The sequence below is a fragment of the Muntiacus reevesi genome, chromosome 3, assembly GCF_963930625.1.
Source record: "Muntiacus reevesi chromosome 3, mMunRee1.1, whole genome shotgun sequence".
In the NCBI taxonomy this organism is placed as follows: domain Eukaryota; kingdom Metazoa; phylum Chordata; class Mammalia; order Artiodactyla; family Cervidae; genus Muntiacus; species Muntiacus reevesi.
In genome coordinates this window covers 192554185-192580775 of record NC_089251.1, presented here as the reverse complement: position 1 = coordinate 192580775, position 26591 = coordinate 192554185, and the positions used below count along the sequence as shown (strand labels likewise).

The window sequence follows — 26591 nt, the reverse complement described above, 5'->3', positions numbered from 1 at the left end:
CAGGCTACCTGCACTGGAAGCATGGCGTCTTAAACACTGGACCACCTGGGAAGCCCCAAACATGTTTATTTTTGTTTTACTCATCTCACCAAACTGATTTGATTTGTCCCCATTATAATTAGAAAATCTTGAATTACCAAACTGATTACACTGGATCATTTTCAAAGAAACCCAACTCACTATAAATAACGATATACACAGAAAGCCCAGAACTTCCCTGGTGGCCCAGCGGTTAGGACTCTGAGCTTTCAGTGTGGGGGGTGTGGGTTTGATCCCTAGTTGGGGAACATGATCCCATGAGCAATGTGGTGCAGACAAAAATTTTTTTCTTAATTTAAACAATCAAGTCCATTATAAAGTCCATTATATATTTTATCAATACATATCTGATGTCATATTGACCTTATCAAAAGGTATTTCTTTGGGAAAGGTGTATTAACACTGCTTACATTTAAATTTTTTTTAAAGAGAATTATTGATTTGTTTACTTTTTGTTAGAAGGAGTTTTCTGGTCAACTAAAAACTTGAACTGAAAGAGGTTAAGGTCTCAACTGACTGAACATGTATGAAAATATCTAAACACAGAGCTAGTACTACTTTAATACCTTTTATCCTTAAATGCTAATTTCTCCAACTGGCTTCGCCAAATTATGTCATCCTCTGTTTTATTGAAGAACATCAGCTTCACTTTCCTTAAAAGAAAAAACAACAATTCAAAAGTACTATTTCAATTATATTTAAAATATGCATGAATGGAAACTCTAACCATGAATTAGCATGAATGTTTTTCAGTGCCAATTAGGTAATCAAAGGTATCAAAACTAAAGGAATCAAATGAATAAAACAGCTCAGAGTAGAGAAGGAGTAAGAAATGATGACTAAGGGATGAGAACATGTCTGTTGAAGTCCACTGAGTTTTTAATCGATTTAGAATACCTTCTACTAATCTAACAGCCTCAAAAGGGATAGTAATTAAATGTAAAATGACATACCTGAGACTGGGTATATTAGTCAAAGCATAATTCAGTACTTTAACCATTGGTGTGAAGCCTGTTCCTGCTGCCAATAAAAAGAGATCTTCCAATTCTTGGAGCTGGGATATTATAAAATTGCCCTCAGGATTGCTTACAGAAACATAATCTCCTACACAATGAAATATACATGAAATCAGAAAAAAAAAATCAGGAAAACTCAAACAGAACACTAGGAGAAGCAGGTTGCATAATTATCAGACTACATCTCACTTTTCAAGGAATGTAAGCAGTTTTAAGAATATTCATTAGGCCCCCAAGTATGTCATTATACTCAAATTTTCATTATAATCAAATTAATAATAAGGTTTGATTATACTTATTTCCCAACATTATTTTCCTAAACCATCTGGAGTCTCTAATTTATAAACTACTGCCACAAATTATCAATAAAGTCTTGATTGCTAAATTATTGATAAACCTAAGTATTTCAAAAGCAGAGTCTGTGTATACCTGTCTTGCATAGTACAGAGTGGAGAATATATATTCACTACTTACATACTGATTCTTAATCATAGTAATAAACCTAGTAGGAGAAAAAAACTGAAATAGAAATACTTTCTAATATGTTATTATTATCTTTTTACTGTTAATTTTTTAATTACAAAAGTTACATTTCCTTACCAAAGAACATTCAAAAATACACAAATATATAGCAATAAAAATCACTCCTAGATACTGTTAATAATTTGAGAGAATTCTTTAGCCCATTTTATTTTAATTTTTTTAGTTCAGTTCATTTTATTCCCCACTCCCTTCACTGAGGTTACTTCATACATTTGTAAAACAGATTCATTAGTCACACTCTGAATTCCATCTGGGATTCCCTGACATCACCAAACACAAGTTGCAGAACTTGTATTTTCTTATGAAAGTTTTATATTTTTTTCACATAGTAAAATTCACACTGCATGGTCTTTGACAAATGCATAGTCATGTGTCCACCATCTCAATAGCAAACAGAATGCTTCTATTACCCTAAAAATTCCCTTTGTATTCAACCCCTCACCCCACCCCTCACAACTATTTATCTGTTCCATTCCTACAATTTTGCTTTTTCCCAGAATGTCACATAAATGGTAAAATTGTACAATTTGTAGCCTTTTGAGTCTAGGTGGTTTTGCATAGCAAAATGCATTTTTAAAATATTATTATCTTATGTACTAATGTTTTCTTAGCTCAGTCTCCCTAGACAATAGAAACAAAAACAAAATAAACAAATGGGATGGACCTAATCAAACGTATAGACTTTTGCACACAAAAGAGACTATAAAAAGAAAAAAAAGACAGCGTACCAAATGGGAGAAAATATTTGCCAACGACGTGACAGACAAGGACTTAATCTCCAAAATATACAAACAGCTCATACCACTCAGCAACAACAAAAAACAAACAACCCAATGGAAAAATAGGTGAAAGGTCTTAGTAGACATTCCTTCAAAGAACATACAGATGGCCAATAGGCACATGAAGAGATGTTCAACATCACTAATTATTAGAGAAATGAAAATCAAAACTACAATGAGGTACCACGTCACACCAGTTAGAATGAGCATCATTAAAAAATATACAAACAACAAATGCTGGAAAGGGTATAGAGAAAAGGGAACCCTCCTACTCATTTGGTGGGAATGTAAATTGGTACAGCGACTATGGAAAACAGTGTGGAGGTTCCTCAGAAAACTGGAAATAGAATTACCATACGATCCAGCAATCCTATGCCTGGGCATTTACCTGGGCAAATCAATAATTCAAAAAGAGACATGCACATCTATGTTCACAGTAGCCAAGACACAGAAACAATCTAAATGTCTAGCAACAGATGAATGGATAAATGTACATATGTACAATTGAGTATTACTCAGCCATAAAAAAGAATGACGTAATGCCATTTGCAGCAACACGGATGCAACTAGAGGTTATCATACTAACTGCCGTAAGTCAGAAAGAGAAAGACAAATACCATAAGATGTCACTTATACGTGGAATCTAATGGCACAAATGAACGTTATCTACAAAACAGAAACAGACTCACAGACATAGAGAACAGACCTGTGGTTGCCAAGGGGGCAGAGGTGGGAGAGGGAAGGACTGGGAGCTCAGGATTAGCAGATGTGAACTATTACATATAGGATGAATAAACAGCAAGGTCCTACTGTATAGCACAGGAAGCTACATTCAATATCCCGTGATAAACCCTAATGGACAATAACATTAGAAACAGAATGTCTCTGCATGTGTAACTGGGTCAGCTTGCTGTGCAGCAGAGACTGACACAACATGTAAACCAACGATGCTTCAATAAAAGCATCTTTAAACACAACTGAAAAAAACAAAATAAAACAAGAGCCGTTCTGAATTCCTATAAAAACAAAGCATGATCAGAGACCATATTTGGGGCGCACGACTACTGAATCTACAATCAAAATAGTTGAATAAACCCTTTTCTGGTATGCAACTGATATAATCTCTGTGCACCATTCAGATAAGAGAACTGTCTTTAGGACATTTCAGAAATTTTCAATGTAATATTAAAAATAAAAAATTAAAAAATAAAGCTGTCCATACTTTATAAACCAATTTCAAATGCTCTGGTTTATTTTTAAATGCTTGGCTGCTCATCTCTTTTCCCTTTCTTGTCCATGGCAGGATAGTAAGAATTGGGTAGTAATTGATGAGTTAAACATTAGAAAGTAACAGAAGCTCCCTGTTATAATTTGAAAGGAACCATGAGATCAGAATATCCTCAAGAAAAAGTCAGCTGTTTGTTTACTAAAGAAGCCTCACAGAATGATATTATCTTCATAACTTCTGTCCACAGTCCAGTCTTTCCAATGTCATAAAATTGATGAGACTCAGGCAAGGACCTGCTGCTGCTGCTAAGTCACTTTAGTCGTGTCCGACCCTGTGCGACCCCACAGACGTCAGCCCACCAGGTTCCCCCGTCTCTGGGATTCTCCAGGCAAGAACACTGGAGTGGGTTGCCATTTCCTTCTCCAATGAGTGAAAGTGAAAAGTGAAAGTGAAGTCGCTTAGTCCTGTCCGACTCTTAGCGATCCCATGGACTGCAGCCCACCAGGCTCCTCCATCCACGGGATTTTCCAGGCAAGAGTACTGGAGTGGGGTGCCATTGCCTTCTCCGCAGGCAAGGACCTAATGCTACTCTAATTCACAAGAGATTAAAGCACACCTGCCAGAATGGCAACGGATCTTCAGCCAGACTACCTGCATCTAGTGATCTGAGCTCCATCCAGGGCTTCTCATTCCCAGTGCAAGAAGATAAAAAACTGGACCATTTGGAAGGCCAAAATAACCATATAAAATTGCTTGATGAACACAGAATTGAAACAAAGTGGATAGTTTGATAAGGTAGCTCCTGTAGGTCATAACAGAGTTTCATGAGTTATCACGGTCACGCCAGTGTACAACCCTCTAAGGGGCATCAGTGTCTGTGCCATGAGAGCTCCCCTAGATGAAGCTGAAAAAACACTGACCTTACTATTCCAGCTTTCCTTTTGCATGCTGTAGGCTGACTCTCCACCCTGTTCTCTGATAGGTTATAATACCACTGGCTAAGTTTCCACCCTCTATATTACAATTGTGCTGTCAGACCTTCACGAGGTGGTATCACCTTCATCAGATCTGCAGGTATTCCAAAATTCTATGGGTTCACATTTATGTTCAATATTTTGATTTATGTAACCAAAGATGCCTCATCACATCTGTTATATGTTGACTGCTGAGCTTAACTTTCAAATAGCAATAAATTTTTTCTATTTCCAAATTTCAGCAATCTATTTCACTCGCTATAACTACTAATGTGGTCTTAAAGGGGGAAGGGCACATTTATTATTAGGCGAAAGGCAGTGAAAAGTTGAAGACACAGAAAAAGGAGTAAAACAGTAAGGGAGGGAATATCTAAATATTAGTAGATTTCATTATAGTCCTTTTATTAATTCTTTCAGAGTACTTTTATTGAGAGCCCATTATGTGCCAACTGCTCTGCTAGGTATGGGAAATACAAAGATAAGACAATCTATACCCTTAAACTCAAAGTCCTGTAAATAAGAAATATTATGTATTCTTATCCTAGAGCTACGAACAAAGTTCACAGTTACTGAGGGGTTACTCAGTTACTGAGGGCTTCAGAAGAGGAGGGAGGTTTCATAAAGGAAGTGATATTTTTAAAAAATACTAAAACAAAGGTACGTGACAGGTAGAAAGAGGGTCAGTGGGCATCCTACAAAGCTCATGCACCCATGAATGAGGATGACAAACTCACGGAGCCTGAGTAGCACAAGTATTTTGTATAGTGAGAGGTGAAGCTCAGAGTTCATCAAAGTCTTCACAGGTCATGAAAAGGGTGTAATCAGTTAGGTAATGGAGACCCATCCAGGGATCAAAGCTGCAGAGCAGCATGGTTAAATTGATTATCAGGGCAGATATGGATAAAGAACTGGAAAATGCAGATTAATAGTAAGATACCAGTTAGAGGCAACTAAGAGAGACCAGTTACAGATCAAGAGAGAGGTGATGAAGGATTGATCTAAGAGGTGGCAGAAAGGATGGAAAAGACAGATTAAAAAGTCACTGGGAGGTAGACTCATCAGAACTTAGCCACTGACTGGACTGGGAGGAAGGCAATCGTTGTCTGAGGAGGCCTTACAAATAGCTGAGAAAAGAAGAGAAGTGAAGGCAGAGGAGAAAAGGAATGATATATCCATCTCAATGCCGAGTTCCAAAGAATTAGCAAGGAGAGATAAGAAAGCCTTCCTAAGTGATCAATGCAAAGAAATAGAAAACAATAGAATGGGAAAGACTAGAGATCTTTTCAAGAAAATTAGAGGCACCAAAGGAACATTTCAAGTAAAGATGGGCACAATAAAACAGAGAAACAGTATGGACCTAACAGAAGATATCAAGAAGAAGTGTCAAGAATACACAGAAGAACTACACAAAAAAGATCTTAATGACCCAGATAAACCACAATGGTGTGATCACTCACTTAGAGCCAGACATCCTGGAGTATGAAGTCAGGTGGGCCTTAGGAACTATGAACTAATTACTATGAACAAAACTAGTGGAGGTGATGGAATTCCAGCTGAGCTTTTTCAAATCCTAAAAGATGATGCTATGAAAGTGCTCAATATGCCAGCAAATTTTGAAAACTCAGCAGGGGCCACAGGACTGCAAAAGGTCAGTTTTCATTCTAATACCAAAGAAAGGCAATGCCAAAGAATGTTCAAACCACCGCACAGTTGCACTCATTTCACATGCTAGCTAGCAAAGTAATGCTCAAAATTCTCCAAGCTAGGCTTCAACAGTATGTGAACTGAGAACTTCGAGATGTTCAGGCTGGATGAAGAAAAAGCAGAAGAAGCAGAGATCAAATTGCCAATATCCATTGGATCATAAAAGAAGCAAGAGAATTCCAGAAAAACATCTACTTTTGCTTCATTGACTATGCTAAAGCCTTTGACTATTTGGAAAAATTTTCAAGAGAATACCAGACAACCTTACCTACCTCCTGAGAAATCTGTATGCAGTTCAAGAAGCAATAGTTAGAACTGGACATTAAATAACAGACTGGTTCCAAATTGGGAAAGTAGTAAGTACATCAAGGCTGTATATTGTCACCCTGCTTATTTAACTTATATGCAGGGTTCATCACGTGAATCTTTGATTAGATGAAGCACAAGCTAGAATCAAGACTACAGGGAGAAACATCAATAACCTCAGATATGCAGATGATACCACCCTTACGGCAAAAAGCAGAGAGGAACTAAAAAGCCTCTTGATGAAAGTGAAATGGGAGAGTGAAAATGTTGGCTTAAAACTCAACATTCAGAAAACTAAGATCATGGCATCTGGTACCATCACTTCATGGCATATAGATGAGGAAACAATGGAAACAGTGACAGGCTTTATTTTCTTGGGTTACAAAATCACTGCAGATGATGACTTTAAATTGAAATTAAATTGAAATAAACATGAAATTAAAAGATGCTTGTTCCTTGGAAGGATAGCTATGACAAACCCAGACAGCATGTTAAAAAGCAGAGATATTACTTCACTGACAAAGGTCCGTCTAGTCAAAGCTGTGGTTTTTCCAGCTGTCATGTATGGAAGTGAAAGTTGGTCCATAAAGAAAGCTGAGCACTGAAGAATTGATGCTTTTGAACTGTGGTGTTGGAGGAGACTCTTGAGAGTCCCTTGGACTGCAAGATCAAACCAGTGAATCCTAAAGGAAATCAGTCCTGAATATTCATTGGAAGGACGGATGCTGAAGCTAAAGCTCAAATACTTTGGCTACCTGATACAAAGAACTGACTCATTGGGAAAGACCCTGATGCTGGGAAAGATTGAGGGCAGGTGGAGAAGGGGACGACAGGGGATGAGATGGTTGGATGGCATCACTGACGTGATAGACATGAGTTTGAGTAGGCTCCAGGAGTTGGTGATGGGACAGGGTAGCCTGGGCATGCTGCAGTTCACAGGGTCGCAAAGAGTTGGACACAACTGAGTGACGGAACTGAACTGAACTGAATGGGAAGACTCAGGGAAGACTCAAGTCTCCAGATGGGGTGGAGGATGAACAGATAATATTCTGCAAAGAAGCAAAGAACAGATGAGGGATATGGAAAGAATATGGGGAGACTAAGAGAACACAACTTTGGCTGCAGACATGGTGAGTTTATGATATTTGACAGATTCCACAAGGAAATAACCAAAGGAGAGGGTCATATGCGACCCAATCTAGAACAAAATCTAAATTAAAAAAAAAATACTAACCAATCTGAAGTTGATCAAGCTCTGGTGTGAAGAATCCAGCAGGGTAGATTTTGATCAAAAAGTAGATGTATATATTGTTGGGAAGAACTGGTTCCTTGAACTCTGAGAATAAGGAATCAGATACAGGTGTATATGGCTTCACAATTTCAGTACCTGGAGAAAGTCAAAACAAAGAAATTCAATTCTAAAAATCTAAACAAATCAAGATGAAACATAAAAATGTCATGATGCTATCAGTATATATTTAAAACTGTACCCTTAATGTGAATACAGTTCTAACTATATGTATACAGCACATGTCTATATACTCCAAGCCAATGTGTGTTGAAATAATTTTAACAAATCGGTAATTCACCATAATGTAAATAATCTATTTTTACTAAGTGTGGCATAAAATGATAGGACTTTATGCTAATAAACTTAAAACAACCATCTATGCCATCAGCATATAAGCTTTGTAATGGGCCACAACAAAAATGGCATCAGAAGTTTACACAGAGATACCAGGAGATACTTACACAATAATTTTAATTATATACCAAATTTTTAACAATGAATACCGATGACCAATGAGATCATTTGGGTTCCAGGAAGGCATGAATTTCACTTTTACTTTGTATTTTTGAATTATTTTAACAATTTATCATTTTATGTATTACTTTGGTAATTGAAAAGAACACTAATCCAACTACTACTAAGAATATAATAATAAAAAACAGGGTAAAATTAATAAGAAGTCATGTTATATTTTAGCTAGCCAAAATCCAGAGAGGAGTCAACACATTTGAAAGACCAAAATTTTATACATGGCTCCTTCACATATATGAAATTAACGATGTGTAAATTATATAGAATACTTTGACAACAAATACACTGGGGAAGATATCAGTTATTGAATAACTTGGCATTAGTGATGATGAAGAGAAAAACTGAACAGTATGTATCATACACTATATTTATCAAATCCCGGCTGGAAGTCTGTGAAGCTACTTGCTGGAAACACTAGGACTGACAAGGGAATGTTACCTTTCACAGCTTCAACAGGCTAAGAAGATATTAGACAACAGCTGGAAGGGTATTTAAAACAAGTAAATGAGGTGATTTGGGGGTGAAAATAAGGGAAAGAGAATTTATACAGTAAGGAATACATTTACAAGAGCTTCTTATACTGGTGGCACATGCAAGGAAATCATCTATAATCATCCACTCATTTTCAGCTTTATGAATTCAACTTCATAAATGACCTTGAACTTAAAAGTGGCTAATAAGAGTTGCTAGTATATGTTTCTGGTAGCTGTCTTCACAGAAGACTGTGTGCTCTGCAACTTCTTTCTTTTAAGGCTTTGTTAATAACAGATTCCCTGGTGGCTCAGTGGTAAAGAATCCGCCTGCCAATGCAGGAAAAACAGGTTTGATCCCTGGGCCGGGGAGATTCCCTGCGGGAGGTAATGGCAACCCACTCTAGTATTCTTGCCTGGGAAATCCCAAGGACAGAGGAACCTGGTAGGTTGCAGAGTTGGAGACAACTTAGCAACTGAACAACAAAAGTAATAAATTACAATGCTGATGGTGCTGTCCCTGTGACGAGTGACAATTTCTTTGCTCCACACAGTGATGCCGCATAGCTAGAGTTCCCACTTGCAGGTACCCTGCCTCCACAAACCCAGAATCGGGCTATCACAGACCAGCTGCCCAGAAACGTTTCACTGATAACCTACATGGGTGCTTCCATTAGTACTGATGACAAACTCCTTATGGAAGAAAATGTTTCTGCACAGCCTCACCTGTGATAGGTAGCTTGAGGTAAACGTGTTGCCCAACTGGCACCTGCAGATGTGTGCTCGGAGGCAGCATTAAACAGAAGAGCTTCGTATCATGAGTCATGTCTTCCTTGGAAACTAACTGGCACTTTCTGTAGAACAAACCTAGAAAGAAGTTCATTTTCTCTTAGTGATGAATAAATCAGATAAGAAGTACTCCCAGATCCACTACTCGAAAGCACAGACTCAGCTTCTGCTCTTTAGTGAGCTGGAGTTTCACTAACAGGCCTATGATATTAATAGAAATTCATCGCTATTTTGAAAATCTTACAGTCTTTGTTTTTTCCATTTTACTTCCTGACATATCCATTTCCTAAAACCTGTAAATACTTTCGTAATTTGAAAAAACAGCTCTATAAAATGAGTGTTATTTGCTCATGTCTGTTATTATAGCATGTTAAAACCATTACTGTCTAGGAAATGAAAGCCTAGTTTTTTCTTCCTAAATTTACTTTTTAAACGAATTTCATCCTTTATGCCTTTATCAATAGCTATACAATTAAATTATAGATGTGAAAAATAGTTAGTAACCATCAAAGCTCATTTTAAATTATTTTCTTATAGAATGGCAAAGTCCTGAAACTCAAGCATTTAAAGTTTAACAATACCAGCACTATTTAATAACTTACAAACATTTCTTTGATAAAGGCAGGAAAACATACATTCTTGAGTCTCTGTATGTGTGTTATATATACACAAACAAAATTTATATGTATATAAATTATAGGACATTTCAACAGTCAAAATATGATTAAAGCAAAAATAAAAAGGTTAATAAGGATATAAGCTCTGACTATCTGGAAAAATTTAAATGAAATACTGAAGATGCCAGGTTTGTGGAACTAAAATACAAATAAAATGAATCAAGTATTTCTATAAATACTGGAAATATCTGAAATTAATATGCTAAGCTCAGGAAATATCTGCATATAGAGCAAAATAATACCATTGGATTGGAAGATCTTATTACAGAAGTTCTGAAAGCATGAATATTTTCACTGGCAAATTCTCCTTTGAATGTAAACAGCATACCAGAGTAGACTAATGACACTGATTTGTTTCACAATTTCCTCTTTTTTATGAAACAGCATTCACAGAGATGTATTAGGAATTAATCCTAATAAAGCATAATTGGCCATATGAAGAGTCGACTCATTAGAAAAGACCCTCATGCTGGGAAAGACTGAGAGCAAAAGGAGAAGGGGGTGGCAGAAGATGAGATAGTTAGATAGCATCACCGATTCAATGGACATGAATCTGAGCAAACTCTGGATGGTACTGGAGGTCAGAGGAGGCTGGTATGTTGCAGTCTGTGGGGTCGCAAAGAGTTGGACACGACTTAGCGACTGAACAAAGACAAAAACAAAACATCTTATTATTCTGCTTTTTTTAACCTAAAAATATTTAAGTAGGTAAAGATTTACTTCAGACCTTAGCATGTGAAGGCCCTACATCGAATAATCAATGGTTAGTAGAAAACTAAAATTCACCTAGAATCCTAAGAAACCATTTTGGCCACAGTTTCATCCAATTCTCTTCTTCCCTTTTTACTTGGTCCCCAAAAGACCCTGGTCGCTACATCTTTCTACCTGCTACCATGGTAACTCAGCATGCACATAAACTTAAGAGTGTATCGTGGCCACGGTAAAACTTAGACAAGATCATGGCCAAGGGTACCATCCCAGAGTTATACCAGAAGGTATAACTAATCCAGTGCTAGACTGATGAAGGATCAAAGGAGCTAGGCTCACCCACAAGAAGAAATGAAGGTTCAGATGATCTCTTTATCCCATCCTCTAGACCCTTCCTGCGACCCAGAGTGGTAATATTGGGTTGGCCACAGAACTCGTTCAGGATTTTCCATAAGGTGTTATAGAAAAACTGGAACAGATTTTTGGCCAACCAACATGTGATGAGGGCTTCCCTTGTAACTCAGTGGGTAAAGAATCTACCTGCAATTCAGGAGACCTGGGTTTGATCCCTGGGTAAAGAAGATCCCCTGGAGGAGGAAATGGCAACCCACTCCAGTATTCTTGCCTGGAGAATCCCATGGACAGAGAAGCCTGGCAGGCTACAGTTCACGGAGTCACAAGAGTCAGACACGACTTAGCGATTAAATCACAATATGCGATGAGACCTCCAGGTCTAAACACATGAACGTTATAAATCAGACAAATAGCTATTAAATAAAATAAGTTCTATGCTGTACCCAAAAATGTACCTTCATAATGCCCCTTTAGAAGGCTAGGTTCAAGTTTAGGATTCGTGAACTCCTCAGAGTTCCATGCAGGAAGAAGGCAGGGGGATGAGAGCTGCACCCCCAGACTGTCAGTGGCCTGAGTGCTGCTCTTCTCAGCCCCGCTGTCTGACCTTGTGTGGATGTGGGGACACTAGCCCATAAGTTCAAGCTTATCTACTTGCTGTCCCCATAACTAGCCTTGGCCACTCCTTGGATACGCTTCCCAGGTGGCTCAGTGGTCAAGAACTGCCTGCCAATGCAGGAGACGTGGGTTTCATATCTGGATCGGGAAGATCCCCCAGAAAAGGGAATGGCTACTCACTCCAGTATTTTTGCTTGGGAAATCCCATGGACTGGACGGGGGTGCCTGGTGGGCTATAGTCAATGGGGTCCCACAGGGTCAGAAACAACTTAGTGACTAAACAACAATTTCATGGGTAGAAGTGGATTTGAGGTCATTTGTGCAGGGAATTCTGGGGCTCCAGATACCCAGAGTGCAGTGATTAAGGAAAGAGCCTCAAATCCAGGGGGACAATTCCTCGCCTTGCACACTCCTCACCCTGTGAGGGATGTGCAGCTGGTGGAGAGCCCTTGTGCTGTTCTCCAAGCACGGAATCCAGGATAGGTGTCCCCTGTGAAAAGGTGTAGGGACCACAGTGCTTTCCTTTAGTCAAATCTAGTGCACACTCTCTGACGAAAAGACTCATTTTCAGACCTGCCAATTTCACCTCTAGCTTTTGTCAGAAAGGATTTGTTCCAGTAAGTCTGCATCTCTTTGATTATACTTAAAACACAAGGAAACTTTGGGCTACAATGATGCACTGGCTTTCTAGAGAGAGAATTAACACAGTATTCCTGCTATTTAACACTGTGAGATACTGTCAACATCTTTGTGTTAGTTGCTGAGTTGTGTTTGAGTCTTCACAACCCTATGGACTGTAGCCTGCCAGTCTCCTCTGTCCATGGGATTTCCCAGGCAAGAACACTGGAGTGGGTTGGCATTTCCTTCTCCAGGGGAACTTACTGACCCAGGGATCAAACCCTGGTCACCTGCATTCAACATCTTACCAATAAAATAGTAAAACTGCCATAATTTCAATGGGACATGCTAACGATGGGTTCTAAAAGACTTAAGAAAGATTTAAGAATGATTTCGTCTTTCACTCTTTCACTTACACTGAAGAGAAGAGAGAAGTCACATAGGCACAGACCTAAAACATGGAGATAAAGGAAGATAAAGCAGATTTGTTGAACTGAGTCAGAATAATGCTGATATTAAGGTGTCAGGGTTTTGGTTTTATAAGCATAACTATACAAGAAAATGAGAAACTGAAAATAAATATGAGATGGTAAAACAGAACCACAAGACAGAAAAATGTTTGTTCAGAAACCTAACTTCTTTTTTAAAAAAAGTCTTAATTTTTAAATTGGAGTACAGCAAAGTGATTCAGTTATATACATGTATACATCCATACACACACACACATTCTTTTTCAGGTTTTTTTTCATTACGGATTATTACAAGTTATTGAATATAGTTTCCCGTGCCATACAGTGGTAATTGTTACCTATTTTATGTATAGTAGTGTGTATCTGTTAATCCCAGAATAAATCCTTTTTAAACATACAAATAATATGGAGATACTCAGGGTAACACTGAAACAATAAGGATAATATGGTAATTTGGGCATTCTTTATTCTTCTTGTTGAAAGGAAACTACAGCTTTCCTTCTGGAGAGTAGAATTTCACAAGGCAAAAATTAAGATAAAGTTCAGTGGGAGAGAGAGCTGTGAAAGAGCTCTGGATTGGGAGTCCACACCTTCCTGTTCTAAGTACTTTTTTTGTTTTTTTGGCCCTGCCATGTAGCACGCAGGACCTCAGTCCCTAGAGCAGGGATTAAACCCAGGCGCCCCTGCAGGGGAAGTGTGGAGTCCTAACCACTGGAATTCCTCTAGTGTTCTTTCAAAGCACCTATTCACTCTCATTTTCCCTGCTGGAAACAGGGGCTTACAGAAGTTAAGTAGTTTGCCCAAGATCACAGGGTCACTAGAGAAGATGTGGGATGGGTGAAGAAGTTACGAGAGCTTCTTGCCCCAACTCACAAGCCTTGTTCAAAAAGTTTGAGAACTACCATTCTAGACCAGTACATTGTCCTTTAGCACCTTTCTCATTATTTTAACCATGTCAGTTCAAACACAAATATTTATAGACTATTCCCCCACCCTTTACAACTCCTTCAGTTCAGTTCAGTTCAGTCGCTCAGTCGTGTCTGACTCTTTGCGACCCCATGAACTGCAGCACGCCAGGCCTCCCTGTCCATCACAAACTCCTGGAGTTTACCCAAACTCATGTTCATCGAGTCGGTGATGCTGTCCAGCCATCTCATCCACTGTCGTCCCCTTCTCCTCCTGCCCCCAATCCCTCGCAGCATCAGGGTCTTTTCCAGTGAGTCAACTCTTCGCATGAGGTGGCCAAAGTATTGGAGTTTCAGCTTCAGCATCAGTCCTTCCAATGAACACCCAGGACTGATCTCCTTCAGGATGGACTGGTTGGATCTCCTTGCAGTTCAAGGGACTCTCAAGTGTCTTCTCCAACACCACAGTTCAAAAGCATCAATTCTTCGCCGCTCAGTTCTCTTCATAGTCCAACTCTCACAACCATACATGACTACTGGAAAAACCATAGCCTTAATTAGACAGACCTTTGTTGGCAAAGTAATGTCTCTGCTTTTTAATATGCTGTCTAGGTTGGTCATAACTTTCCTCCCAAGGAGTAAGCGTCTTTTAATTTCATGGCTGCAATCACCATCTGCAGTGATTTTGGAGCCCCCCAAAATAAAGTCTGACACTGTTTCCACTGTCTCCCCATCTATTTGCCATGAAGTGATGGGACCAGATGCCATGATCTTAGTTTTCTGAATGTTGAGCTTTAAGTCAACCTTTTCACTCTCCTCTTCCACTTTCATCAAGAGGCTTTTTAGTTCCTCTTCACTTTCTGCCATAAGGGTTGTGTCATCTGCATATCTGAGGTTACTGATATTTCTCCCAGCAATCTTGATTCCAGCTTGTGCTTCTTCCAGCCCAGCTTTTCTCATGATGTACTCCCTAGTAACTATTTAATGTCCAAATTAAAGAACCAGTTCAGCAAGTCACCATCTATCTCAGGTACCTCTCTTCTTCAACATCCCCAGCAGGACACCTTGGGATTTCATCATGTTATTCAGAACAGTTTGCAATTGAAAACTTATGAGTTATTTCTGGAATTTTCCATTTAATATTTTTGGACCATGACTGACCAAATGTAAGTGAAACCTCAAAAAGCAAAGCTGCAAATAAGGTGGGTAGGGGATGGGGGCACGGTATTTGTCTTTAACTCTGATCTCGAACATGGGATTCCTAATACTCTGCTAAATTCCTAAGTAATAAGGGAAAACTAGGAACATATTTGTTCTCATGTGGTGGATTACTGGATGGGGGCTGGTCACCAGAAAGACTGAGCTATGGTCAAAAGTTTGGGATTTCCTGCTCCATAGCCCACCCTCTGGAGAGGAAAGAGGGGCTGGAAATGAACTTACGCAGAAGAAACAACAAAGTTTTAGTTATTATGTGCTTTTAAAAGTATTACATAGACTGCAATTTTGCTGCTGTTTTTAAAAATTATTCAGCCTTTGTACGAATTTTGATAAGGCATTCACTTAACCTCTGGTGGTTGCTGTTCAGTCGCTAAGTCATGTCTGACTCTCTGCAACCCCAAGGACTGCAGCACGCCAGGCTTCCCTGTCCTTCACCATCTCCTGGAGTTTGCTCAAACTCAGTGATGCTATCCAACCATCTCATCTGACCTCTTGTAATATAGCTTTATTATCTTCACTCAAACCACTCTTGCATATATGAGTAAGAAAATATTCATAACACATCTTCAGACACCCAGGATGATAAATGTGTATGGGTACCTGCTTTTTCCATATACTGGGGTAAAAATGAATGAAGCAGTATTAGTAAATTGACAATGGAGCATAGATTCCTTTCTGTTTTAACTATTAATAGTGCTATTAAAAATAAATTTGAAATGTATTCAGTTCTTTTACTACCTTACCTAGACTGATGTGAGCTGAATCTCTCTTTCAAAGTGAGGATTTTGTAGTTAAACATCAGTGTTAAGCTAAGAAAAAGGCAGCTTTTCTTCCAAGACTAGGTTCAATGCGGTCCTTAGACAATGAGGCCCATATTGCTTAGTAAAGTTGTCACTAGATTTGAACATCTCTGTGCTTATCACCTTTCCTCAGCTCCATAACTAATAATTCAGTCAACATTATACATTAAAGTGCTTGAATTCTAAGTTTTAAAATTTCTTCTATTCTTTTAACAGAGTAAATAATTTCTTACTTATTTAAAGCCTGCTTCATCTATTCTGTGATTCTTCATATTCAGGCCGTTCTGCTAGAAATGAGAATAAGACAGCAACATGATAACGCATCATATAGTTACCCTGCAAGTGACAACTTTACAAATCTGCTGGGCCGAGCAGACAACTTAAAAGCATGAAGTACTGTGAAGCTTTATTTGCTAGCCATGAGATTCTCTTCTTTTCCAGTAATTCCGAATGACTGTTTTAGGCAGCAAAGAGACACAGGCAAGAAAGGTCTGGGAAGGGGTGGGGGTGGCCCCTTACACACTGACAAGAAGAGCTGTGTTCCTTATGACAGCAGACAGCTTGCCTGCAGAATCCCAGGCCCCGTGGAAAGCCGCAATTAACTGACTGCTCACAAAGTGTCAACAAGCGCGCTTACAAGTACAGACAGCACTTCTGGATGTGTAGGCATGTGGAGCTAGCAACTAAAAGGCCCTGATAAAAGTAGAGGTCAAAGCATGTAAAACTGCCATTTTTCTAGGTAAAAAATGAACAGCAGTGGTTTCATACAGTTCAGCATGATTTAAAAAACCACCATTATAGATTCTATATATATTTAATCTAAAGGTTTACAAATAGCTGTTGACATAACAAAATTATGACACACATTTTCAAAATCTTGTTTATCCTTTAGTATCTCAATATTCATTTACTGAGCTGTTAGTTGTCAAATTTACAAAACAATTGTGTGATGATCTGAGTCCCCATATTAAAGGCAATCACAATTAAAATAAATTTTTAGGCTGGGTACAGAAATAGCAACCCAATATTCTATTAGTTTCTGACTCTTAGCAGACGAGTTTCTTAGTCATATCACACACACACCACACCACACAAATACTCACTCATAATCTTCATCTTTGAGAAGAAAAAAATAATTGGAAGTGCCTAAGTTACAAATGGTAATCTGGTTCTATTCATACAATTTAATTTATCAACTGTTAAACCTGGATTAAAGGTAAAAAATGAAGTAGTTTCTCTGCTCTGATTATGTTCTTTGCTATATTTAAATCTTTTGTGTAAGTAAACTCTAGATTTGACACAAGAAGGTATTGCATTAAAAGTCTTCAAGTTACATGCTTAGTTTCATATTAAATTTTTTAACTAAGAAAATAGGAAGAAATCAGTATGCTAATATCATAAAAATTGATAATTCTGGTAATACACATTGAAAATCTAGGAATCACATGATAGAGTAAACATTTGAACTTACTGACAGCAGGTTAAATCATAATATTTTGATGATGTAAGTATTCAGCTTTGCTAGTGCAGAAAATAACCTATAGTTTTTGTCATGAATTAGGGAAGAGAAAGGACAAAGAAGAAATGAATCTGTGCTAATTCAGGCAAATAAATAGAAAAAAATCCCCTAAACTCTGCATCATTTTCCAAAGTAGAAAATCCAATTCACTGAAAAATACAAGCGTGGCTCCAATTTCACACAAGAAAGCTAAAGCAAACTATGGTGGCTCACGACTCAAGCCGAAATTTATGGCAGGGATGAAAGAGTTCATGGAAAGCCTCAGGAAATTATAGGGAAGAATACTTGAGCAATGTTCATTCAAACGATTCCTAAATAGAGGTCAACCTTGGTTCTCAGTATCATTTATTTCAAGGACTTAGCTTTTATCTGGTTTGCTATGATTTGTCAATCACTAGAGAGTCAGATAACTGCAGGGCAACAGATTTTACCTTTAGTAATATCTTTTTTCATTTTCATGGACTTTTACGTGTTCTCTTCTGATCTGTTGCATCTGCTATTATTCCTCTCTCTTCCGCCTACCTTATACCATGCAATTGAGACCTCCTGCTCTTGGAAAATGAATCTATTTGACCTTTCCCACATATGGCTTACATTTTCTTTCTCTGCCACCTGCAAAAGGTCTGGCACAATAAGTACTCAGTAATGATATCTGGAAAGTCCTTCATGATTTTCTTTTTAAGTCACTTTCAAAACATTGCTTGAAATTCACCTTCATTCATGGAGAGTCATTCAAGGTCAGATTGATCTGCATCCATTCACTTAAGGTTACCTTAGAATATATTCAAGTTTGCACTAAGTAACTTCCTCTTATTGGCCTATGTCTTGATATAAGTATTCTTTAACCCCATGTTTATGTATGTTCTTTCTTCCACCTAGGAAAATAATCCTGATGCCATTTATTTGTTACATACCACATACTTAAAATAGCATTCCACGCACAATAAGTATTCAAAATGCAGCTACCTGATACTCTTCTGAAAATTAAAATATTATCTACAAATATATTTTTATAGTTTTAAATATTTAAAGATGGTAAACTGAATATATGCAATTAGTTTCTTCCTTAAAATAAAAGCAAAGACGGTGTTGGTGTGTGTGTGTGTGTGACAGTGAGAGTGTTTGGTTGTTTTTTAAGGCACAGCCTGTAAGGATAGAAAGAACTGACTCAGTTAACTGGAAAGTTAAATCCCAGACTAGAAATACAAAGAGCCAAGAATCAATCCATCTGTAATACAAGATCTCATTAAGGCTCAGAAATCGGCAGGACCAATTATCTCTGGAATCAGAAGGAAGGCAGAGCTGAAACTGCTTTCCGGATTGAAGTTCATTTAAGAAGCCTAGCTGTCTCCCCAGCCCCACCTTTCTGAAGTCTTCCCCTATTTCACACAGCCACAGGCTGGTTCTCTGTTATTCTGGCAAAATGTCAGAATTTTGCTCTCTTGTAGAGGGCAAAACAAAGGGTCTCTGCATTGCGTATGACTTATAGGCTGAACTGTGTGCATCTCAATGTTCAACATTAAAGTCACGTCTCCAGTACTAGAGAATGCAACTATATTGTCAGGAAGCATTTAACAAAAGGCTTCCTGTGTGCTGTTTTGGATCTGTCAGGAACCCTCTGGCCCTTATTGATTCCTGAATATTCAGGAATTAAGAGGAGAGGCACGCCCTTACCAGGGCTGAGGAATCCAGGCATTTCTCATTATGGTGATAAGTACCCTCTTCCTTTTTATGAGCCAAATGGCAAAAGGTGATTGTTTGCAACTCTCTCTTTGATAGGGATCGTCTTATGTTTTTTAAGTCTGGAATTTTAATCTTTATCTTTGCTGAGAATAACCACCTTGTAAGACAGTATATATGCCCATGTCATGTTGATTAAAACACCTTTGCTCCATCAGAGCTTTGGTCCCCGTGTCTTTCTTTCTTTCTATTCTTTCTGTCTTTCTCTCTCTATTTCTGGCTAATTCCTTGGAGTGCGTAGGCCCACTGAGCTCACTTTCTGGCCCGGGCTTCTAAGACCCTCTCGAGAAGGCACACTGTGCCTTCACCCACAAGAGAGGGCGTCTGGTGCCTATGTGCAGCAGCGCGAGCCCTAAGAACTGGACTCTATTGGCTTCCAGCGTAAACCAGGGGATAGCAGTCTCTTTCTCTCTCTTACTTTCTTATCGTCGACTCCGGACCACCAGGTTCCGGTCCATTAAAGGACCAACACTATATTAGGAAATGGGTTATTTTAAAAAGTAAGTTAAAATGAGGTCATTTGGTTGGTCCCTAGTCCAAAGAGCCTGATGTCCTTGCAAGAAGAGGCAACAGGGACAGAGACACAGAGGGAAGATCAGGTGAAAACAGCCATCTGCAAGCCAAGGAGACACGTCAGGAGAAGCCAGCCCTACCAGAATCTCAGTGTCAGACTTTAGCCTTCAGACTGGGAGAAAATAAAACTTCTGTTATTATCCCACTAAGTCTGTGGTACTTTTTTATGGCAACTTTAGTAGACTAATACAGGGCAGTTGACAAAACAAATTTTAAAAGGGAAGTTAAAGTTTACAGATACCCCTGCCTTCTTTTCCCATGTAACTTTTGAAATGTTGGGTGCAAGGTAGAAAATTGTTTACAGACTCCAGCAAAACACTGGCATCAGACTTTTCTGATCCAGCCACACAGTGAATGTTTCTTTTCTGATCCAAAGAAAGGAACCAATGACAGAGCCAATGTTACTGTCAGCGAGGAACGCCCCCACACACAGTTTCCAACCAGCTTTTCCAGTTCAACCCAGAAATACACCCAGTCAAGGATCAGTAGACATTCAAAGGAAGCATCTAATATGAAAGACAGACTAAAGTGAGGCTAGGCTACACAGGGAAACAAAAACTCTAAAACACTATTAGTAATTCTTAAAAAGCTAAGAGAATGGAGTAAACAGGATGCTAAAACAAATAAACAAAAATCAAAAGAATTCTCTGAAGCTAAAAATATGAAAGTAGAAATGTTACTCAATAGCAGAGTTAGAAGACACAGCTGAAAACAACTCCCAAAAAGTAGAACAAAAGGACAAAATTGAAAATGAGAGAGAAAAGACAAGATAAATAGAGAACTAATTAAAAAGACTTAAAATAAGAACACTTCTAGGGACTTCCCTGGTCGGTGGTCCAGTGGTTAAAGTCCCAACTACTAAAGCAGGGGACATGGGTTCCACCCCTGGTCTGGGAACTAAGATCCCACATGCCATGGGGTGACTAAGCCATAGCTACTGAGCCTGCAGGCTCTAGAGCGCAGCTCCTCAACAAGAGAAGCCACTGCAACGTGAAGCTGAGCAGCACACTAGCCAAAGCCCGAGCACATCGATGAAGGGCAGGTGTGCCACATCAAAGGACCCGGTGCAGCCAAAAATAAATACATAAAATATAACATATATTTTTTAAAAAGTCTTAAAAAAAAAAAAAAGAACACTTCTAAAAAGTAAAAGCAGACCATGGAGGGAAGACAGATCAGTACTTTCCAGACACATGGTTCTTAAGTTTCCATAATGGAAAGATTAGCACAAAGGATGACCATTTGGCACAAAAGTTGAAAACAGACCTCCATGAAGGTCTATCAAACTATGAAATTTCAAAACATTTGGAACAAGAGGCAAATCCTACCAATTGCCAAAGAAAATAAGGAGTGTATTCACTTTGTGAAAATTCATCAAGTGGAACACTTATATCACGCACCTTTAATTAAACTTAAATTACAAGCTAATTTAAGTTACACTTAAAAGCTCTGAAAAATAAAGGAAGAAAATGAACGGTATTATCTTTAGGAAGTAAACTCAGAAACTGGTTTAGGTAAGCATAGAGGCAATAAACGTGCTTTCTCTAACAGAAAAAAATTAGATGTGCCTACAGGGCATAAACTTTACTTGTTTTTGCACCTTTTGTAAAAGGGAACTTGGAGGAGTGAAGGAGTGAAGGAATGAAAGGTCTAAGTGGGTATTCTCCATTTAGCTATCATTACTTAATGACCCCATTATGCCTAAACATTAGACGGTAGAGTCAGAAATGTAATCTCTGTTTAAAAAACTAAAAAAGGAGGATAACAACCCCAATGCCCCATTTCAATTCCTTAGAAAGAGATACAAGGATCCTTTGGCTCACTGAAGGTAGCCCTCCAAATTCTGGTACAACTGAGCCATTGACATACATTTTCATGAGCCCAGGACTCAAAATAACAGCATAGTCTACCTGTATCTTTCTTCGGAATAAATGAATTATGATTCTCCAGGGGATGACCAAGGCGTTTCCAAGAAGTATTCTCTTTTTTCTTCAGGACGATCTCTATTTTTCCCACATTCTCAACAACTAGCACTGAAAAGAAGATAAACTCCATCTGTATTCACTGATATTAAATATAAGAATTTATTTTAAAACCAGTCTTTCTCAAACAACCCAAATGTCCTGATCTGATATGAATGACATTGATCATTACTGAAATAAATAAAATTTTTGGTACATATTGCTCAAAATTGTTTATGTCTTATATGATGTTAAATCCAGTTTATCTTAAATTCAGATTAACTTCTTTCAAATTAATATATCAGGGGCCAAACTAATACATAATGCTGATTTTCATACAAGCTCAAATAGAGCCATGGCAACCAACACACAGCTTTAAAAAAAAACCCTTAAATATACCAACTAGCCATTGAATGAATCCACAAAAGCAAATTTAATTTATACTCTATTAACATTTCTTGGGATCTGAGAGAGTCTTATGAGTGAATTCAGTAAACCAATACTGAGTTTAATAAACAGAAAAGGCTCCAGGAGAATGAATCCCTATAAATTATCCTTATAATTATCAATCTTTGATAATTAAAAATCTTTTATATTATCTTTTTATTTTTGAATATTTGAAATAGTTTAGGATATATGAATATAAATAATATAATAAACTTTAAAAGGTGATTATATTTTGTGAATTAAATCTGTTTTTAAAGAATAAAGTATATTTCTTTTTGCCTTTAGAAACAATATTATTCTTCCTCACTATAAACATAAAAATCAGCAGCAATTTAATAACTTATAAAGACAGAACAGTCGGATGAATTCAATTCCATGGGCACTGATTTGAAGCTTAATAAACATAAAAAGTCCTTGACTTCAAAGAGCTTAATTAATACGATTTACAGAACCTACTATGGTGTATATAGAAAAAGGGAGGTACAGAACCAGTGTAATGTAATCTCACAGTGTTTTGAAACAAGAAACCACATATATATGAATATAGAATGGAATATTATTCAGCCTTAAAAAGGGGGATCCTGATAGTTGCAACAATCTGTGATAAACCGAGAGTGCATTATACTAAATGAAATAAATAAAATAAATAAGATAGAGAAGACAAATACTGCATGGTATCACTTATATGTGCAAATTAAAAAAAAAAATTAAAACTCATAGAAACAGTAGCAGAACAGCACCCGGCGTCAGGAGTGAGGGGGACGCAGGAAGAGGCTGACAAGAGTGTGAGCTTTCAGTAAGGCGAATGAGGTCTGAAGGTCTCATGTATAACATGGTGACTGTAGCTGATGACAGTCTTGTATTACTGAAATTACACACAAAGGTAAACCTATGAGATGATGGATTGTGTGAATCTTCACAACGTATACCTTTGTTGAATCAACATGCTGTATACTTTAAATCTTTAAATAGATCACAATTTTGTCAATCATATCTCAATAAAGCTAAAGAAATAAAAACTACCATTCTCTGATGCGTCTTCTACTGTTAAACAGCTGTGTAAAATCCATTGTCCATTTATATGTAATGATATACATAATTTAATATGCTTTGGGTCTCCTGCATTTCAGACAGATGCTTTACCATCTGAGCTACCAGGGAAACCCTTGTTAACATTAAATATTTATATATACACTTAGAAAAACTTGTCTGGTCAAGTATATTTCTACAAGCTACATGTCAGGAGTAGGGCAGGAGGGAAGAACAGAGACAGGAATTTTTTTTCTAATGAGAGGAAATGAAAAGGGCAAAGATGAAATGAATAGGGAAAAGGAGCAAGGGGTGGGAGGAACTGAAACCACAGGGAAAAGTTATATGTAAAAATTAACATGTATGTTTATATAGAAAACATCATATCCCTGTTCTGCAACATGAAAATATACATATGAACAATAAGACAAACTGCTGTCCCCTCATACATGCGTATGTATATGTCAGTATATGCACATATATATATATATGTATATGTCTGTATATGTACATATATGCATTACATTGGTAGTTGTCCCCCTATAGGTGTGTATGTTTCTGTGTGTGAGTATATGTACATACATACATTATGTTCGTAGCTTACCAGAAAAATCTTCCTGAATTTCATGACTTAGGGCTGGAGAAAAAGAAAAAAAGTTCAGTTAAGATCCAACTTCAATTGCTATAGTCTACAAACACTGTACAAGATCATTCAAATGGTTCTTTCATGCACTATTTCAAATCTCTCAAACATATCCTAAGAAACCATAAGAAAAAACTGAATACAACCAAAATGTACCTAATACTTTGAGAAAAATTATTTACATATATTCCTTTAGTTGTTCCATTTCTCTCCTTATTAATTAAAGAGTAAATACTCAATTGCCCACAAGTGGGTAACCCACATGGTTTAAGGATGGTCCCAGCCTGACAAATCCTGCAAACCAAGAAAGGAGCAGGGCAGGGAGAGAGGCAGCACGTGAAACACACAAGCTCCAGGGTGTGCGTGTGTGTGTGTGAGGACAGGCCAGGGCTGGGTCTGGATAAATTTTTCTTTTCTTACTGTTCTCTAAGTTGGATAGTCATTAAGAAGAACTGTATAAGAAAGATCTTGATGACCCAGATAATCACGATGGTGTGATCACTCACCTAGAGCCAGACATCCTGGAATGTGAAGTCAACTGGCCCTTAGGAAGCATCACTATAAACAAAGCTAGTGGAGGTGATGGAATTCCAGCTGAGCAATTTCAAATCCTAAAAGATGATGCTGTGAAAGTGCTGCACTCAAAACGCCAGCAAATCTGGAAAACTCAGCAGTGGCTACAGGACTGGAAAAGGTTAGTTTTCATTCCAATCCCAAAGAAAGGCAATGCCAAAGAATGCTCAAACTACTGCACAATTGCACTCATCTCACATGCTAGTAAAGTAATGCTCAAAATTCTCCAAGCCAGGCTTCAGCAATACATGAACTGTGAACTTCTAGATGTTCAAGCTCATTTTAGAAAAGGCAGAGGAACAAGAGATCAAATTGCCACATCCACTGGATCATCAAAAAAGCAAGAGTTCCAGAAAAACACCTACTTCTGCTTTATTGACTATGCCAAAGCCTTTGACTGTGTGGATCACAATAAACTGTGGAAAATTCTTAAAGAGATGGGAATACCAGACTACCTGACCTGTCTCTTGAGAAACCTGTATGCAGGTCAGGAAGCAACAGTTAGAACTGGACATGGAACAACAGACTACTTCCAAATAGGAAAAGGAGTACATCAGGCTGTATATTGTTACCCTGCTTATTTAACTTATATACAGAGTACATCATGAGAAATGCTGGGCTAGAGGAAGCACAAGCTGGAATCAAGACTGCCAGAACAAATAGCAATAACCTCAGATATGCAGATGACACCACCCTTATGGCAGAAAATGAAGAACTAAAGAGCCTCTTGATGAAAGTGGAAGAGGAGAGTGAAAAAGTTGGCTTAAAGCTCAACATTCAGAAAACTAAGATCATGGCATCCGGTCCCATCACTTCATGGCAAATAGATTTGGAAACAGTGGCTGACTTTATTTTTGGGGGCTCCAAAATCACTGCAGATGACTGCAGCCATGAAATTAAAAGACGCTTACTCCTTGGAAGGAAAGCTATGACCAACCTAGACAGCATACTAAAAAGCAGAGACATTACTTTGCCAACAAAGGTTCATCTACTAGTCAAGACTATGGTTTTTCCAGTAGTCATGTATGGATGTGAGAGTTGGACTATAAAGAAAGCTGAGCACCAAAGAATTGATAATTTTGAACTGTGGTGTTGGAGAAGACTCTTGAGAGTCCCTTGGACTGCGAGGAGATCCAACCAGTCCATCCTAAAAGAGATCAGTCCTGGGTGTTCATTGGAAGGACTGATGCTGAAGCTGAAACTCTTAATACTTTGGCCACCTGACGCAGAGAGCTGACTCATTTGAAAAGACCCTGATGTTGGGAAAGATTGAGGGCAGGGTGAGAAGGGGACGACAGAGGAAGAGATGGTTAGATGGCATCACCAACTCAGTGGACATGAGTTTGGGTAAACGTCGGGAGTTGGTGATGGACAGGGAGGCCTGACGTACTGTGGTTCATGGGGTCGCAAAGAGTTGGACACGACTGAGTGACTGAACTGAACTGAACTGTGTCACACACTTTGCAGATGCTGTGGGTACCACAGTTGATGAAAGGGAAAAATCCGTACCGTTCCAGAACTTACATCCCAGAAGGGGGAGATGTAAGTATTTTTACAAACATCTGTTCTAAAGTTCTCTATGTTAATATGGTTCTGTGAAACTTACAATTTTGATTCTGATTTAATATTAGCAACCTGGAGTTTCACATTTTTGACTGTGGAGTTTTTGTTTTTTCATGCATGTGCTAGCTACGGTTAGCTACGGTGTGAACAAAAGTAGCCATAAAATATGTGAAACATAATAAATGCTGACACAGAAGTCTTCATTAAAAAAAAAATCATGACAGATCTAATGAATAATATATACTTTTTTAGACATCTGAGTTTTTTGTTGTTGTTGTTAATACTCTCCCTAAGAGGAAATATATATTAGATCTTATGCTGGTAAAAAATAAGATAGGATGTATTTCCAGAAGAAAGGTTTAAGATTTTAGGTTGATTAATCTAATGAAAGGGGGAAAATAAGAAACAAAAAACATTTATCAACTTCACTCACATTTAGGACTAAAGGTCCTTCATTAAGAAAGCCATGAGCAGAATCCCAAGTCAGCTGAGTCTGGAGATTTTCAGT

At 38.1% G+C, this 26591-nt stretch overlaps 1 protein-coding gene across 4 annotated transcripts in view; it reads right to left on the bottom strand.

The window, feature by feature from the left end:
• Nucleotides 1-26591, bottom strand: part of CYB5R4 (cytochrome b5 reductase 4) — a 103235-nt gene that overhangs the window by 12238 nt on the left and 64406 nt on the right. For 3 of the 4 annotated variants that reach the window (XM_065927803.1, XM_065927801.1, XM_065927802.1), the window contains 6 exons: nucleotides 23909-23941; nucleotides 21778-21900; nucleotides 9608-9748; nucleotides 7824-7976; nucleotides 993-1143; nucleotides 606-692 (listed from right to left, as the gene is read on the bottom strand). In XM_065927803.1, coding sequence (XP_065783875.1) covers nucleotides 606-692; nucleotides 993-1143; nucleotides 7824-7976; nucleotides 9608-9748; nucleotides 21778-21900; nucleotides 23909-23941 — 688 coding nt within the window. The remainder of the gene's footprint in view (nucleotides 1-605; nucleotides 693-992; nucleotides 1144-7823; nucleotides 7977-9607; nucleotides 9749-21777; nucleotides 21901-23908; nucleotides 23942-26591) is intronic. The other variant, XM_065927804.1, reaches the window with a different exon arrangement.